The sequence below is a fragment of the Giraffa tippelskirchi genome, chromosome 11 (assembly GCF_054371585.1).
Source record: "Giraffa tippelskirchi isolate mGirTip1 chromosome 11, T2T-mGirTip1v1.2.pri, whole genome shotgun sequence".
NCBI classification, from domain to species: domain Eukaryota; kingdom Metazoa; phylum Chordata; class Mammalia; order Artiodactyla; family Giraffidae; genus Giraffa; species Giraffa tippelskirchi.
This window is the reverse complement of record NC_137285.1, coordinates 19,530,120-19,544,072: the sequence shown is the minus strand read 5'-3', so window position 1 is coordinate 19,544,072 and position 13,953 is coordinate 19,530,120. Positions and strand designations below refer to the sequence as shown.

General features: G+C 39.7%; 1 protein-coding gene and 1 non-coding gene across 3 annotated transcripts; both read right to left on the bottom strand.

The window, feature by feature from the left end:
* Window positions 1-1,361: 1,361 nt before the first annotated feature.
* DENR (density regulated re-initiation and release factor) lies at window positions 1,362-13,090 on the bottom strand. 2 transcript variants are annotated; one of them, XM_081540188.1, is made up of 8 exons: window positions 12,991-13,090; window positions 12,087-12,200; window positions 8,392-8,411; window positions 7,619-7,703; window positions 5,594-5,677; window positions 2,657-2,773; window positions 1,784-1,923; window positions 1,362-1,676 (listed from the first exon to the last, which is right to left on the bottom strand). In XM_081540188.1, the coding sequence occupies exons 2-8, from the start codon at window positions 12,190-12,192 to the stop codon at window positions 1,632-1,634; spliced, it is 597 nt and encodes a 198-aa protein (XP_081396314.1). In that variant the 5' UTR covers window positions 12,193-12,200; window positions 12,991-13,090; the 3' UTR covers window positions 1,362-1,631. The 2 variants fall into 2 exon arrangements, with proteins under 2 accessions (XP_081396314.1, XP_081396315.1); XM_081540189.1 differs by having other exon boundaries at window positions 12,978-13,059.
* Window positions 3,679-3,809, bottom strand: LOC145528058 (small nucleolar RNA SNORA70). The gene has a single exon (XR_014070131.1). It is a non-coding gene; the product is annotated as a small nucleolar RNA SNORA70 (small nucleolar RNA).
* Window positions 13,091-13,953: the final 863 nt, after the last annotated feature.

Below are 13,953 nucleotides of genomic sequence, written 5' to 3'. Positions count from 1 at the left end.
ACAGAATTCCCCTTGAACAATACATTTTAATCAGAGATTGAACAGTTGCATTTTAAATTTCAAGTCAAAGAAAAAGATTCACACATATACACAAGGACAGTTTTAATCCTGCATTTTTCTGCAGTAACATCCACTGTGACTATAAATGGACTGAAACTGCATTTGCCAAGAACTGTGAACATTAAGAATCTTTACATTAAGTCACATGTGTTGATACAAGCACATAGACATCTTCCAGGACCAACAGAATACATACATAACACATATCAAGTGGTCTTAATGGATAAATTTGCTTCATTAGATAATTTTATTTAGCTAAATTCACAGTTGATGCAGAATTTCATTTTATTAATTTACATCTTTATACATTCTTCCTAACGTTTCAATTACTCAAAAACCCACTCATTCATTCAAGATGGTATTCTGCATGGCAACAGACAATGGGTTCTAGCTTTCTTAAAGGTATCGACAGAAATTTAAAATACCAGAGTCTTCTTTCCAGTTTGTAGCACCAGACTTAGGACCTTTATAAAAACAGAGTTTAAATTCATTTAATATATTCATTAAGATTCATTGTCACTGCTTCTCTTCCAAGAAAAACACATTTCAGTTGCTGCTTCCCAAACTATACTGAGTAATGGTGTTTATTATTTTCAAGTGGCTAGCAGAATTTCATTTACATAAATTTACAGCCAGAACAAGAACTCAGACTCTGAATGGTTGTCCACTCAAGACGATGAAAATAATGTATAAAATGGATTTGGGGGTCTGACCTCCTACTTACCATTATCAAATACCTTTCCAAGTATTCTTAGAAAGCATTTTAAACTATATGCAAATATCCTACCGTATGACACACCATAATTTAACCATTTCCCAACTGTGCATTTATAATCATTTGCAATTTTTTAAATATTATGAGTAGCACTGTGATGAACACTCTCATCCATAGTTTTAAGCAAGACATTATAGCTTTAGGATAATGCCAAAGAAGTGGGTCAAACAGTGCAGATGGTTTAAGGTTTTTAATATACTTCACCAAATAATCTCCAGAACAGCTTAAATAGCTGTTACCAACAATATGTTAATATGCCCACAAAGTGAACTTGGTTGGTGACCATGAAGCAAATTCAACCACAGATCCATGACATACTCAAGCATCTCAAAACTACCACACCAAAAAAGCAAGGAGACAGTTATTACTGGTGATGAAGCCAAATTCAAATCTTTAAAATATCACTCAGCTCAAAAAAAATTTTTTTTGATCAAATTGTAATTATTTAAAAATAATCAACAGAAAAGCTTTTCACAGAAAATCTAGTTTTTCCAAAAATACAGTTAAAAAGAAAGAGAAAAGTCAGTACCAAATGACCAAAATTTTTTATTTGACTAAATTCTATCTCATGCATAAGCATGACAGTCTCTCCTGTTTATTAGACTTTGGCAATTAAAAAACAAAAAACAAAAACACCAAAAAACAAGCAGCCTTGTACAGAACAGTGAAAATGCCAAGGGTGAGGGTAGGCTACAGTTTTACTGTAGGATAAATATATATATTTTTAAAAGGCCTCTCTCCCTTTGGCCATATCAACAACCAGTTCAGATCATTAAATACAGACACATTTTCAAAATCACTTCTTCACTTCTCCAAGATCTTCAATGCTATCATCATCCACCTATAAAACACAAATAATTACATTTCATGAGCTGTGCTTAGCAACTAACATGGAAGCAACTGCTTTAGTAACTTACTTCTATAGATGCACAGGTTCCAAATACTCACCTCTGGCCATTTTTCCTGAATGACATCAATAATATCATCTGTAAAGTCTCCCTGAATGATGATTTCATCCTCCCCTGTTACTGAGGCACCACAGGAGAATTTCTGAGCAAAAAATCTTTGTGCTTCTTTAAGATCAATTTCTGTTATTTTAAAAAAAGAAACAGTGAGACTATAATTGGAATCATACATCAAAGATATTTTTCCATTTTGAAATTTAATCTGCATTTTAAATTCATAAAACAGATCATGTTAATGCGTTTCATGTTCCTTTCAGAACAGTAATTACAAACTACCCATAGGCAGTCATCTGAACAATGTAACATTTTCAAGGTCAGATAAAGCCTCAGTACCTAAAAATAAGATCATCCATACTATTCCTGATTCATATAGTAAGGCCAAAATAAATCCAGGAACACATGAATTCCAACATTACATATACACTTCCAAGTAAATGAAGTTCTTGTGGTTATCTCTTTTTACAAAGGAAGACACTCCGCCACTAACCACCTTCCCTCACCCTCTACTGTCATCCCAGAGGAGACAGGTCATTTTGCAACTGTTTGGCTACTGAGACTGGGAGGGAAAGAGGAGCAGTGCTGGTAGACCTCAAAAGGAAACCTGTCCAGCCCTCATTCTACATAAAATGTGCACAAGCAGAAATTCTGGAATGGAAAAAGTTAAAGCAGTCCCCTCTGCAAAAGATTTTTAAGATTTTAAGTTTGACTACACTTAGAAATCCAAAATCTCATTTTGTATCCTTCTTACCAGAAAACAGAACTGTAAAATTTTCATGATACTAGATTAAAAAGAGAGAATGAAATGAATTAATGAATAAAATTCACAAATTTTAAACATACTTAAGCTTGAACTCACCAAAAGTTGCAAGGCCACACACTCTTGTTACATATTTCTTCTTTGCTCTGGGAATTTTGGCTATCGTAACCTTTTGTGGTACAGTTTTCTTTTTCTGTTTTATTTGACCCCTTCCACCTTTATTTATTAAGAAACAGTTCAGGATTAGTGGTTTTATCATAAATAGAGAATACTATCCTTAAATATACTGATTTTCAAAAGGTATGAAATATTAATTTCTAAAGTTTCTTTTTCTAATACAAAATTCATAAACACATGCATGAGTATTCATTCAGTCAATACATATTAAGTAGTATGTGCTGTGCACTGCACTAAGGGCTGAGGACACAAAGACGAAGAGACAAAAACACAGTCCCTGTCCTCCAGAGACTCTCAGTCCAGTGCAAGGAGACAAGTTAAACCATTACAGCAATCTGGTATATACTGAAATAGGATCCACGAACATGGCACTACCATAAGCTCTGCAGAATAAGTCCATCTGAAGGGAGAAGGGCTGGTGGAGATATAAAAAAGGAAACAAGTACAGACAAGTACAGAGACAAGAAAGGATGCTGGAATTGAGAACTACACTTCGTCTTTTGGTGTAACAGGAAAGTAGGATGTGTTGGTTGGCGTAGTGCGGAAAAGACAGTGCCAAGGCTCTCATGAGTGCAGGGCCCGCCACTTGTCCAAGGGGCCATGGTTAGGGTGGTATTTGACCCCACAACCATCTGGGATGAGCTGCTTTTCTGCCATCATGTTTTCAAATTCATCCACATTAAACTTAGTAAATCCCCAATTCTTGGTGATGTGGATCGTCTGGCATCCAGGGAACTTGAGCTTGGCCCTGCAGAGCGCCTCAATCACATGCTCCTTATTCTGCAGCTTGGTATGGATGGACATCGCAACTTGACCAATGTGGACCCTGGCCACTGTGCCCTGGGGCTTTCCAAAGGCACTTCACATACATTTCTGGAGCCTAAACTGGGGTGGTCCACAGGCACTTGGTCTCCTTAGGGTGGATGCGAGTGTCCACTGGAAAGGGCTGTCTCCTTAGGGTGACTCATATAGGCCACAAGCTGAATATACTACAGAGGAGGCAGTGTACTGTTTACAACCATTGCACACTGAGCCCCCATGGGGAAAAGAGCATGGTTGGCTTAATTGGCTGAAAATACACTTGTCTGAAGGAAGCTCATGATACGTAGGAAAGAAAGCCAGATAGGCAAAGATTATATACGAGTCATTTAAGGACCAGCACATCAAGCTCTGTTAAACTGCAAAGAAAAGAACCCAGCGGACAAGTGACTATGCCGACGTGAAATCATCGATTTATGGTCTGTGAAGACCACCAATTTATGGTCTGTCAAGACCATGACTACGCAGGCGCGAAATCATCGATTCATGGTCTGTCAAGACCATCATACCGTGTGGAGGGTGGGTCTGTGAAGAGCAATGAACCAGAGGCCACTGAGGAGGCTTCTACATTAGTTCAGGCAGAAACTAATCAAAATCTAAATAAAGCAGTGGCAACAGCAATGGCCACTAAGTACAGGATAAACAGAGGAAGGAGAAGAAATCACAGAATTCAGAACTGATTCAAAGGTGCAAAAAGACAGAAGCCAAGACGGGTCTCAGGTTTTTGGCTCAAACGATTAGATAAACTATGCTGTCATTAATCAAAATGAAGAAAACAGAAGATGCAGACTTGGGACTTAAGTTTACTTTGGAAGTGCTGTGTTTGAAGTGCCTATGGGGCCATGTGCATTTCTAGTCTAGAGACATGACCCAGGACTAGATTTGGGAGTTCTAAGTACAGAGTGGGGCAAAAGTTAAGGATGCAGAAGAATCATCCAGGGAGGATATGCAGAATGAGAAGGTAACTGCACAGAGTCTTGGGAAACACCATTTCTTAAAGGGACAGAAGGGAGAAGTCTGCACAGAAGCCTGAGGAGAAAGGAAAGCAGAATGAGGGAGCAAGCACAACACTTCAGGAAGGGAGTGCTCAGAAGCTCTCTCACCACTAAGCAACCACTCAGCCATTTGTGACCCTTGTCAGAGGAATTTCAATGGCATGAAAGTCAGTTAAGGATGGACTGAGGAGTGAAGACTCAATGACTGAACTGAAAGGAGGATAGCTGAGTCTAGTCTTAGCAAGGAAGTCTAGCTAAGAAGGGAATGGGGAAGAGAATATGGCAAAGAGAGACACAAGTTCTTGGGGGAATGTTTTTTTGTTTTTAATGCGAAGTCCTAGAAAATATTTCTAAGCTAATTTTAGTCATGGGAGAATTAATTCAGGAAGAAGAAACAGGCAGGGATAGGATACAAGGCGTGAGAAATTCATTTTAGAAGGAGGAGAGGTAGGTATACTCATCAGTTGTGAAAAGAAAAATTCAACTGAGCTGACAGAAATAAGGAGAACAAAATCTTTTATAAATGTCCTCACTCTAATTAAATAGAATACATAGATATTTTTATAAGGTAACAAAGTTTTTAAGTCATAAACAAGCTGGCTGGCTGCTTTTTATGTATATACATGGCAAATGAAGCACGTTTCCTTGGGTACAATTTACTGATAGAGCCCAAATCATAAGAAATCCAGTCATCCTGAGAATGATTCTGTACCCCTCTGTATAGTATTCACATAGAATGCAGTAACAGGAAGATGTTATTCAGTTTGGGAATGCTTTCACTTCTTATTTCTTCTAGTGGTTGTTGTTGTTTAGTTGCTAAGTCATGTCCAACTCTTCTGCGACCCCACGGACTGTAGCCTGCCAGGCTCCTCTGTCCATGGGATTTCCCAGGCAAGAATACTGGGATGGGTTGCTATTTCCTTCTCAAGGGGATCTTCTCAACCCAGGGACTGAACCCCCGTCCCCTGCATTGGCAGGCGGATTCTGAGCTTTCTGGGAAGCCCTCTTCTAGCACTATGTTTGTATAAGTCAAATCATGCCTCACCTCTCTTTTGTTTTTTCTTCTCTTCCTCTTCCCCTGCTGTTCCTTGACCCTCACTAATTCCAGCTTCTTGTTTGGGTGAATTTTCTAAATGTAAAAACAAAACTCTTATAAGCACCGACATCACTTCATACTAACATTAACAAATTACCCCTGAGAAACCTCATACACAAATAAGGTATTTTTTTAAAATTTATTTATTTTTTAATTGAAGGATAATTGCTTTACAGACAAATACGATATTTTACCAACAAATGAGTGTAACCTTTATAAAGTCAGTGATTATATTCCTGCACTCCTATCAGGCCTGATCCTGAAGTCATTATGGTAAGTGTATGGTGACAGAAGCCACATTAAAGAAGCATAAAACCCTCAAGACTCCACAGGAGTGTTTAGCATCAAGCACTGATTCTGTTAACAGAAAGTCTGGTCCTGAATATGAAGATATGTCCTAGGCAAGTCACATGTTCAGGGCCCACCATGTAGACTGACTGTTACATCAGATTTGAGGGTTTTTATCCAATCACAGACAGACCATGTTGTCTCGGGGTGTGCCTCATGGAAAAACTATCTGAAAATCAAAGCAGCAAATAGCAGGATGACATTGGGTATACTCGATAGCCCTGTTTCTGGCCCAGGGTGCCCAGGGTTTCCCTTCTTCCTGCTACTGCCTTCATTTTTACCAGTCTTGTAAGAAAAGCCATCATTTGTTAATTGAAGAAATCTGTTCTTCTGCAGTTTTCCTTACCTTTGGCAACAGCAACTCCATTCTAGTTGCTTCAGTCAAAAGTCTAGCTGGCCCTTTTCCTCACATCCCACATGCAACACATCAGGAGACCCTGTCAGCATTACCTTCAAAACATGTCCAGAATCTGACCACTTCTCACCACCCCACTGCTACCATCCTGGACTAGGTGGTCATCCTCCTGACCCAATCACTGCAGGAGTCACCTACATGATCTCCCTGCTTTGCTGCCTATGCCTCTCTTCAGTCTTTTTTTTTTTGGCCATGTCATGCAGCATGTGGGATCTTAGTTCTTTGACCAGGGATCGAACCCGAGTCCCCTACATCCTTGCTCTGGACGCCCAGTCTTAACCACTGGACCACCAGGGAAGTCTCTCTTCAGTCTTTTTTTTTTTTTTTTTCTTCAGTCTATTTTTAACACAGCAGCCAAAGATGCTGTTGAAACTAAAGTCAGACCTTATCATCACTCTTCTGCTAAAACTGCTCCAAAGGCTTCTCATCTCACTCAGAAAAGCTGAGACTTGCTCTTTAAGACATAGTCCTTTGTTACTTCTCTGACTTCATCTCCTACCTTCCCCTGACCACCCTCTCACAAAAAAAAAAAAAAACACCAAAGGCCTCCTTGCTGTTTTCTAAATATGCTGTATGTGGTATGTGTTTGCCTCAGGGCCTTCGCACTGGCTGTGCTACCTGCCTGGAAAACTCTTCACCCAGATATTCAAAGGACTCTCTCCCTCACTGATTTTAGGTCTTTGTTCAAATGCCATCTTTTCAGCAAAATCTTTCATTCCCTCCCCCCAAATTCTTATCTTTCCATTCCCTGCTTATCATAATTTAATGTATTTATTTCATTTGTCTTGTTTTACTTATTTTGTCTCTCCTTCTATAATATAATTTCCAAAGAATAGGTCTTTTGTTTACTGCTTTATTCTCAGCATCTAAAAGGTGTGTAGCATATAGCAGGCATACAAGAAATAATTTGTTAAGTGAATGGGTGAAAATATATGTCCCTAAATCATTTACTCTTCTTTATATAAGAAAGTTGATATTTTGACCTATCCTATCCAGAGATAAGACTCATGAAGTGGTCCATGATTTTATGTAAGAAATCTTAATTAACCCAAGAACTTAAAACAGTTTTAAAGTCAACAGACATAGATATATATAGATTGATACAATTCTGTTCCTACTAGAGGACTTTTGTATCTTAAAAATAATGCCCTACATGCATCTGTTTCAGGTGTACAGGCTTTGATGAAAGAAAAAAAAAAAAATGTTCATACCTACAGTAAGTTTTGCAAACTCATTTGGAAAATTCTTCTCTAACCATTGTCTACATTTAGCAACATCAGGCATATATTCACAGTACTGGAGGGGGGAAAAGAACAAACTGAGTCACAACAGTATATTTTTAATCATTTTAATTAAAAATCATTCCCTGTGCTTGCTATTTATAGAATGATAAAAGCAACTACTCCCACCTAATGTCTCATCCACAGAAAATCTGTATTCAACCAGGAAATGTCCCATAAGAAATTAAAAATTAAAACACACATCCTCACTGTAGCAATTTATTTCCTCTCTAACAAACAGAAGGGCCATTAGAAAAAGGAGTAAACAGACAAAAATAACCACGAGTATTTCTTGCTTCGGGCATATAGGTGTTCATTTTTATGATCTGCCCGCAGAGCATGACTTAGAAGCTTATCAACAGAAAGCCTTACACATAATTTATGCTTTCTCTTCTCTGGATGTTAAACTTTGACTTTAAGGTTACTCTTGTTTTATTGGCTGACTATTCATGAGTTCTGTGCAAAAATCCAAACTATGTATAGCCAAGTGCAAAAGATGCACACATACGACTCAAAGTCTAAAAAAAAACAATTCGTAGGACCATAAAATCATTCTAAACCAAAGTTCTCTATAAAAGGTTGAAACTGCCAGCAAAAAACAGAAAATGAAAAATAACAAAATGAAGTTCCCAAGCTAGCTATAAAATCAATGACCTCAAATGTAGACATTAAAAGAGAAAAAAAAGAATTTGAAAAGAACTTACCTCTGTTGGTAATGAACAGACTGGGGAAATGGAGAGAAAAGATTTGAAAATATAAATAAATAAATAAGTACACACACACAGGACTTATTTTTAATTTGACAAAATGCTTCGTTTCTATTTTTTCCTGTTAACTTTTCTATACCACTTTTCAAATACTACCCCCATCATGTGCTTTTTTTGAGGTTAATGGCACATGGTTAACAGAGATACTATCTTGATTTCTTTTTTTGATCTAAAGAACAATGTCTCCTTCAGTTGCTAAAACATCAAACTATACTATTTGGCATGTCTTAAGGTTTTACCACAACCACTTCAATGGGTCGGAAACTAAGCTAGGATGGGAACAATTACCCATGCAACAAAGCTTAAACAGAGCTGATTATTTCTTTTGATAACTTCACTAAAACAGCCGCTAATTTTCATTCATACTAACACATTTACAGACTTCAGTAGCATTTCTGCTACCATTTCTTTGCAATACAGTTTTCCTCTCCTTTTCATGTTATGCTATACAAGATCATGAAACTGAATTTTCTTCCTTCAAAGGGAGGTTGGCTCAGTCTTGTCACTAGATAGCCTGCAAAGGCTAAGGGACCAGAAAAACTCAAAGTTTCCCAATTTTAACTATAACTCTATTACTGGGTCAACTGCTTATTTTAATTTTTAAGGTAAGGAATGGACTAGTTCAGTGGGCCCAACACCTTGAGGCTTGTGAGGGAGAGGATAGGTAGTACACCATTACTAATAACAGCAATTACCACCTACTGGGCACATCCCAGGCACTCTGTTATACTTTGTATTATGTTTCATTATCACAACCCGATAAGGTAAGAATTACAATATGTTTATTATGATTGAGAAAAATGAGACTTAGAACAAGTAATTCATTTGCATCTAGTTAGAACAAGATTTGAACCCTGGTCTGTTTCTGAAGCTCATGCTCTTAACTACTTAATTAGATCACAGAAACTATCAAGGCAATGCAGCTGTGTACCAGCCCATCATCAGTCTTTTATAGATGAAGCCCTGAAATAGGTTAAATAGCTCATCCAATGACAAAGGTGGTAATGTGGCAGAAAACTATTCGATAAAATGTACCATCTCTTTATTTCAGTTTAGAGTTTTCCCACTAAAGCTCTCTCTGCTTAACCCAAGTTCTCTAATCTTCACAGTTCAAGTTCAATCACTAGTAGGAACAGATATTCAGCCATACTTTCAGGATATAACTACAGGTTAAATACCATTACTGTAAACCCTAAAACCATAAAACTTTGTACACCATTTCAAGTAATATTCAGTTCAGCAAAATTCTAATATGATGAAAAAAGTTGGACAAATCTTCCAAGTTCCACGTTATTTGCTTTTAAGGTCAACTTTCCTCCACAGATGATTTACAATTTGTCAACTATAGCTCTTCAATGAAAATACTGAGCAGTCACCAGCTTTACATCACTAACAACCTGACCTTATGTACCGCTGATGAGATATGAAGAACAAAGTCCATCATCCATGAAACCTTCTGCTATGGTCTTCATGTTTGTGTCTCCTCAAAATTCACAATGTGGTGCTATTAGGAGATGGGGCCTTTGGAAGCATTATTTCATTTATTCTTTTCAACAGCCCGCTGAGGTAGGCTGTGTTATCCATTTTCTGGATGAGAAACTGGCCAAGGTCACCCAGTAAGTAAATGGCTAAGCCAGGATTCAAACTCAGACTGACTTCAGATTCTGAATAATCAGTCCTGCAGACAAATGTCTCCCTGGAAATGACCCCATCCCGCTTACCCTTGTTACTCACTATATAGTTCAACCAGCATTCTGCACCAATTAGCCCCTTTTTTCCCTCTACCCTGAAAATACCATATTAAACCTTGCCCCCATACTGTTTTTGTGAATTCCTCCACCTTTCCTTGCAAATTCTACCTATTACGTAAGGTTTCTCACTTCACTTTCCCAGCTTCCCTTGGAACAAAGATCCCTCCTTTTCCTAAAATCCTAATTCATAGCTCTGGTCAGTACCATTTAATTTAGCATTGAATATTCCCTAAGTCCTTCTCCTATAACTAGACCTTAAACTCCTTGAGGAAAGGGTAATCCCGTCTCCATCCTAGTGCCTGGAATATCAATACAAACTAGGGAAATAAAAATAAACCTTTCTCAAAAAGGTTAGGGACCTCTGGTAACTACTGGTGAAATATCACTGGGTTGGATGCATACTTAGTGCAGTTATTCAAAGCCATCTCAGGAGGGACATAAGCAATTGAAGAGGATGGCTTTCATATACTGTATTTCATTAATTCTTTCTTCTTTTCACTTTTATAGGGATGCATCCCATAATTATGGCATGTCAATCTAACAAATTTTTCTTTCTCAGCGGAACTTAAAATAATGGTGCATCTTATAACATATAGAGACTTAGATTCAATGAATTAGGACACATAGAACGGTAACTCATAACTACATCTGACAAGAATGAATAAACTAAACCAGTACACTTTTTTAATAAGAGCACTTACTGCATTATGTTCTTGTATTCGTTCCTGAACCAGTTTTATAGGAATTATCTGACTTCAGATGTAATCACCATCTTTATTTTTCAGACCTTAAGAAACAGACCTCTAACCCTTAGTGAAATCAGGTAACTTGCCCAAGGTCACAGAGCTAGAATTAAGCAGGAACAGCTGGTAATGCCCAAGGTAAGAATGCAAACCTTGGCCCATGACTCCAAAGTCAACACTACATAAAGTTCCCCTGCCTACTCTCTGGGATATTTTATACTCATTTTATTTTCTTAATCAAGGACAGTAAATAAATGATGAGTTGATACAATTTTTCAACTCAGTGATATCACCTCTCCTTTTATAGTACTTAAATTCCAGAAGAAATCTCTATTACATTCACAGAAGGTAAGGTCCACAAGAACAGTGACCTCTCCTAACTTATTCATTATTCAGTCTCCAGCACACAAAACACTGTTAGGCACATAGTAAGTGGCCAAAAATATTTACTGAAAAAGTCAGTATTTACTTGCCCTTTACTTTACTGTCGTATGTCTTCAAATTTTTCTGAACCTTTCCAAGATGCTAGTAAAATTAGTTATTTCCAATTCACAAATATTTCTGAATTGAAAATGAGGAAACACACTCAAAGGGAGAAAAAAAAAAAACCCTGATCCACATTTTATTAATCAAACCAAGGACACTTTCCCACAACTGTCCTACTGCCCATTACTCCAGCTTCATCATCTTCCACTTGTTATTACACTATTCCTACACTACACACTATACTCATACAAAACTGCTTATTTCTCCACAGACAAGCTTTTCCTTGCACAGCTATTCACTTCATCTAGGATGCCTTTTCCCACTCCCTCATCCAGTCATCCCTTAAGAGTCAATTATCTTACAAGAAGCCCAACTTTATAACAGCCAGACTGGAAAGTTACTTTGGGCTGGAATAATCTATTTACACATGTCTATTCCAACTGAACTGAAAATTTCTCCAGGCCAAGTGGCAAGACACAAGTCTCACAGGTTGGGAAAATCTGTTCATCCATGCCTCCTCTTCCCCGACTCCCAATTAAAGATTCACCAAATGACAAAGATGAAAAAATTACTTGGACCAAATGTGAAGCCACTGATCATAACGTATAAAAATAAGGTGAGTAAAAGCCATTTTCTGCCTTTCAACACTTACCTCCACAGTAAAGGACTCGAAGTGGGTAATCTGCATCTAACTTGGTGTTGCTCCTCTGGTCTCCTCTGCAATCATGCCCACCGGATTCAGAAATGTCAGCAGCCATTTCAAAACCTGTCAGAAAAGAAAATAACACAGCTTCATTATTTGGGACCAAGGCCCTGAGAGAAACCCTGTTTGGGTGTAGCCTTGTCTTGCACTAGAAATCCCCCCACCCCAAATCTGTTTCAATTCTCTGCTGAATGAAAGGTAAGAAGCTGGATTCATAAAATATGAGTAATTCTGGGCACACCATTTTCCAGGTCTACAGAAAAGCGAGCGACAACAGTGAGATTCATAGCAAATGGACCATGACAACGCAGGGGGGGGGGGGGTGAGAACACCGGTGGAAGAAGCAGCAATGAGAAAAAAGGATGGGGAGAGTGAACTCGGTGGAGACAGGGCAAAAGGTTTAGGGGGTGATTCAAAAGGGATGCAAAGTACAACAACAGAGAAAGGCCACGAAGCAGCTGAAGAGGCTGGAAAAACCTACGAAGAAGGGGTGGGTCGCCGGAGGCGCCCAGAGTGCAGGGTGTGGGGGCGGCTGGATGCCGAGAAAGGGACGCTTTAGAGTCGGGAGAGGGGATGGAAGTGGGAGAGGGCGGGGAGACCAGAGTCTGAGGAGACAGAATACAGGTAAAAGGACCCGGAAGGAGCAGAATGTTAAGAGGACTAAGGCGACAAGAGCGGTCAGGTGTGAGGGCGCGACCTGAAGCGAGGGGGCAAGCCCGGGGACACCAGAGCGGCCCATGTGGGCGGGGGTGTGAAGACGCCCGGCCCGGCCCCCTTCCGCCGGGCAGCACCTCAGCTTCCCCACGCTCTCTACAAGCTTCTCCGAAGCGGGAGAGGCACGAGGGGTTATTACCCAGGCGGTCGCACAGCCTCCGCCGCCTCCGCTCCCGCCACTACCGCCAGCTGAAGCGACACATGCGACTCCTCTTCCCCAGCCAGAGCCGCCCGAGAGCGCGTCTACCAGCGGTGGTCCCGCGAGACAATAAGCCTTTATCGCGAGATTCAGTGGCCGCCGGGCGGCTGTCGCGAGAAGCCTGAAGACTGGGGCGGAGAGGAATTGGAGAGCATGCGCATTTCGCTCAGGGGCGGGGCCAAGCAGCCTAGAGGCTGACAGCCAGTAGGCGGTGCTCGTTACCTGTGGGAGAGGGTGGGTGGTCCGTGGTCGCGGCGCGGAAGGGGGCGCTCTTTGGAAAGCGAAGATAAGCGTCTAAGTCCGCAGTGACTCCTTACTGCTGAGGCGGGGACGTGGCCGTGGCCCTGGGGACTGGAGTGCATCCTTCAGTCCTGCTAACCTCCAGCCTATTGGATGTCATTCTTCCGCGGGGAGATTGCAACTGGAAAAGGCGTTTGGTTTAATTTCAACGCCCTACCCTATATTGGCGGAATTCTTTTTAAAAAAACAGTGTCAATGCTATTCCATTTTTCTCATTGCCCTGCACTCTCACCAACTTAACAACTATTTTCACAGCTTCCTGGTGTTTACTGATCCTTATATGTGTTTTAAATTAGAATTAAACTCTCCCACGTCACTGTAGACTAAAAAATTATTCACAACCTCAAGATTGAGAGTTAGGTTTTACTTGGCTGGAATTTTAGGGCTTCAAGCCTAGGAGGCAGCATCTGAAGGTAACCCTTAGAGAACTGTTCTGGGGAGGGCAGAAGCCAGAATATATAGGCATTTTGCAGCAAGGAGCAGGTAGTTTGAAAATCAAAAGATTATTGTTAATTAAAGAAAATCAGGTATGTCAAGTAAAGAAATTAAGTGATTTTTCTATCTATGAGTAGATGCAGGAGTCTGGGCTTACTGAAATCTATC

Excerpts from the sequence above, each read along its gene's own strand:
- DENR (XM_081540188.1), bottom strand. The coding sequence starts at position 12,192 with ATGGCTGCTGACATTTCTGAATCCGGTGGGCATGATTGCAGAGGAGAC. Across the intron at positions 8,412-12,086 it reads TCGAGTCCTTTACTGTGGAG|TCTGTTCATTACCAACAGAG; the intron begins GTAAGTGTTGAA and ends CCATTTCCCCAG. Across the intron at positions 5,678-7,618 it reads GTTTGCAAAACTTACTGTAG|AAAATTCACCCAAACAAGAA; the intron begins GTATGAACATTT and ends TTTTACATTTAG.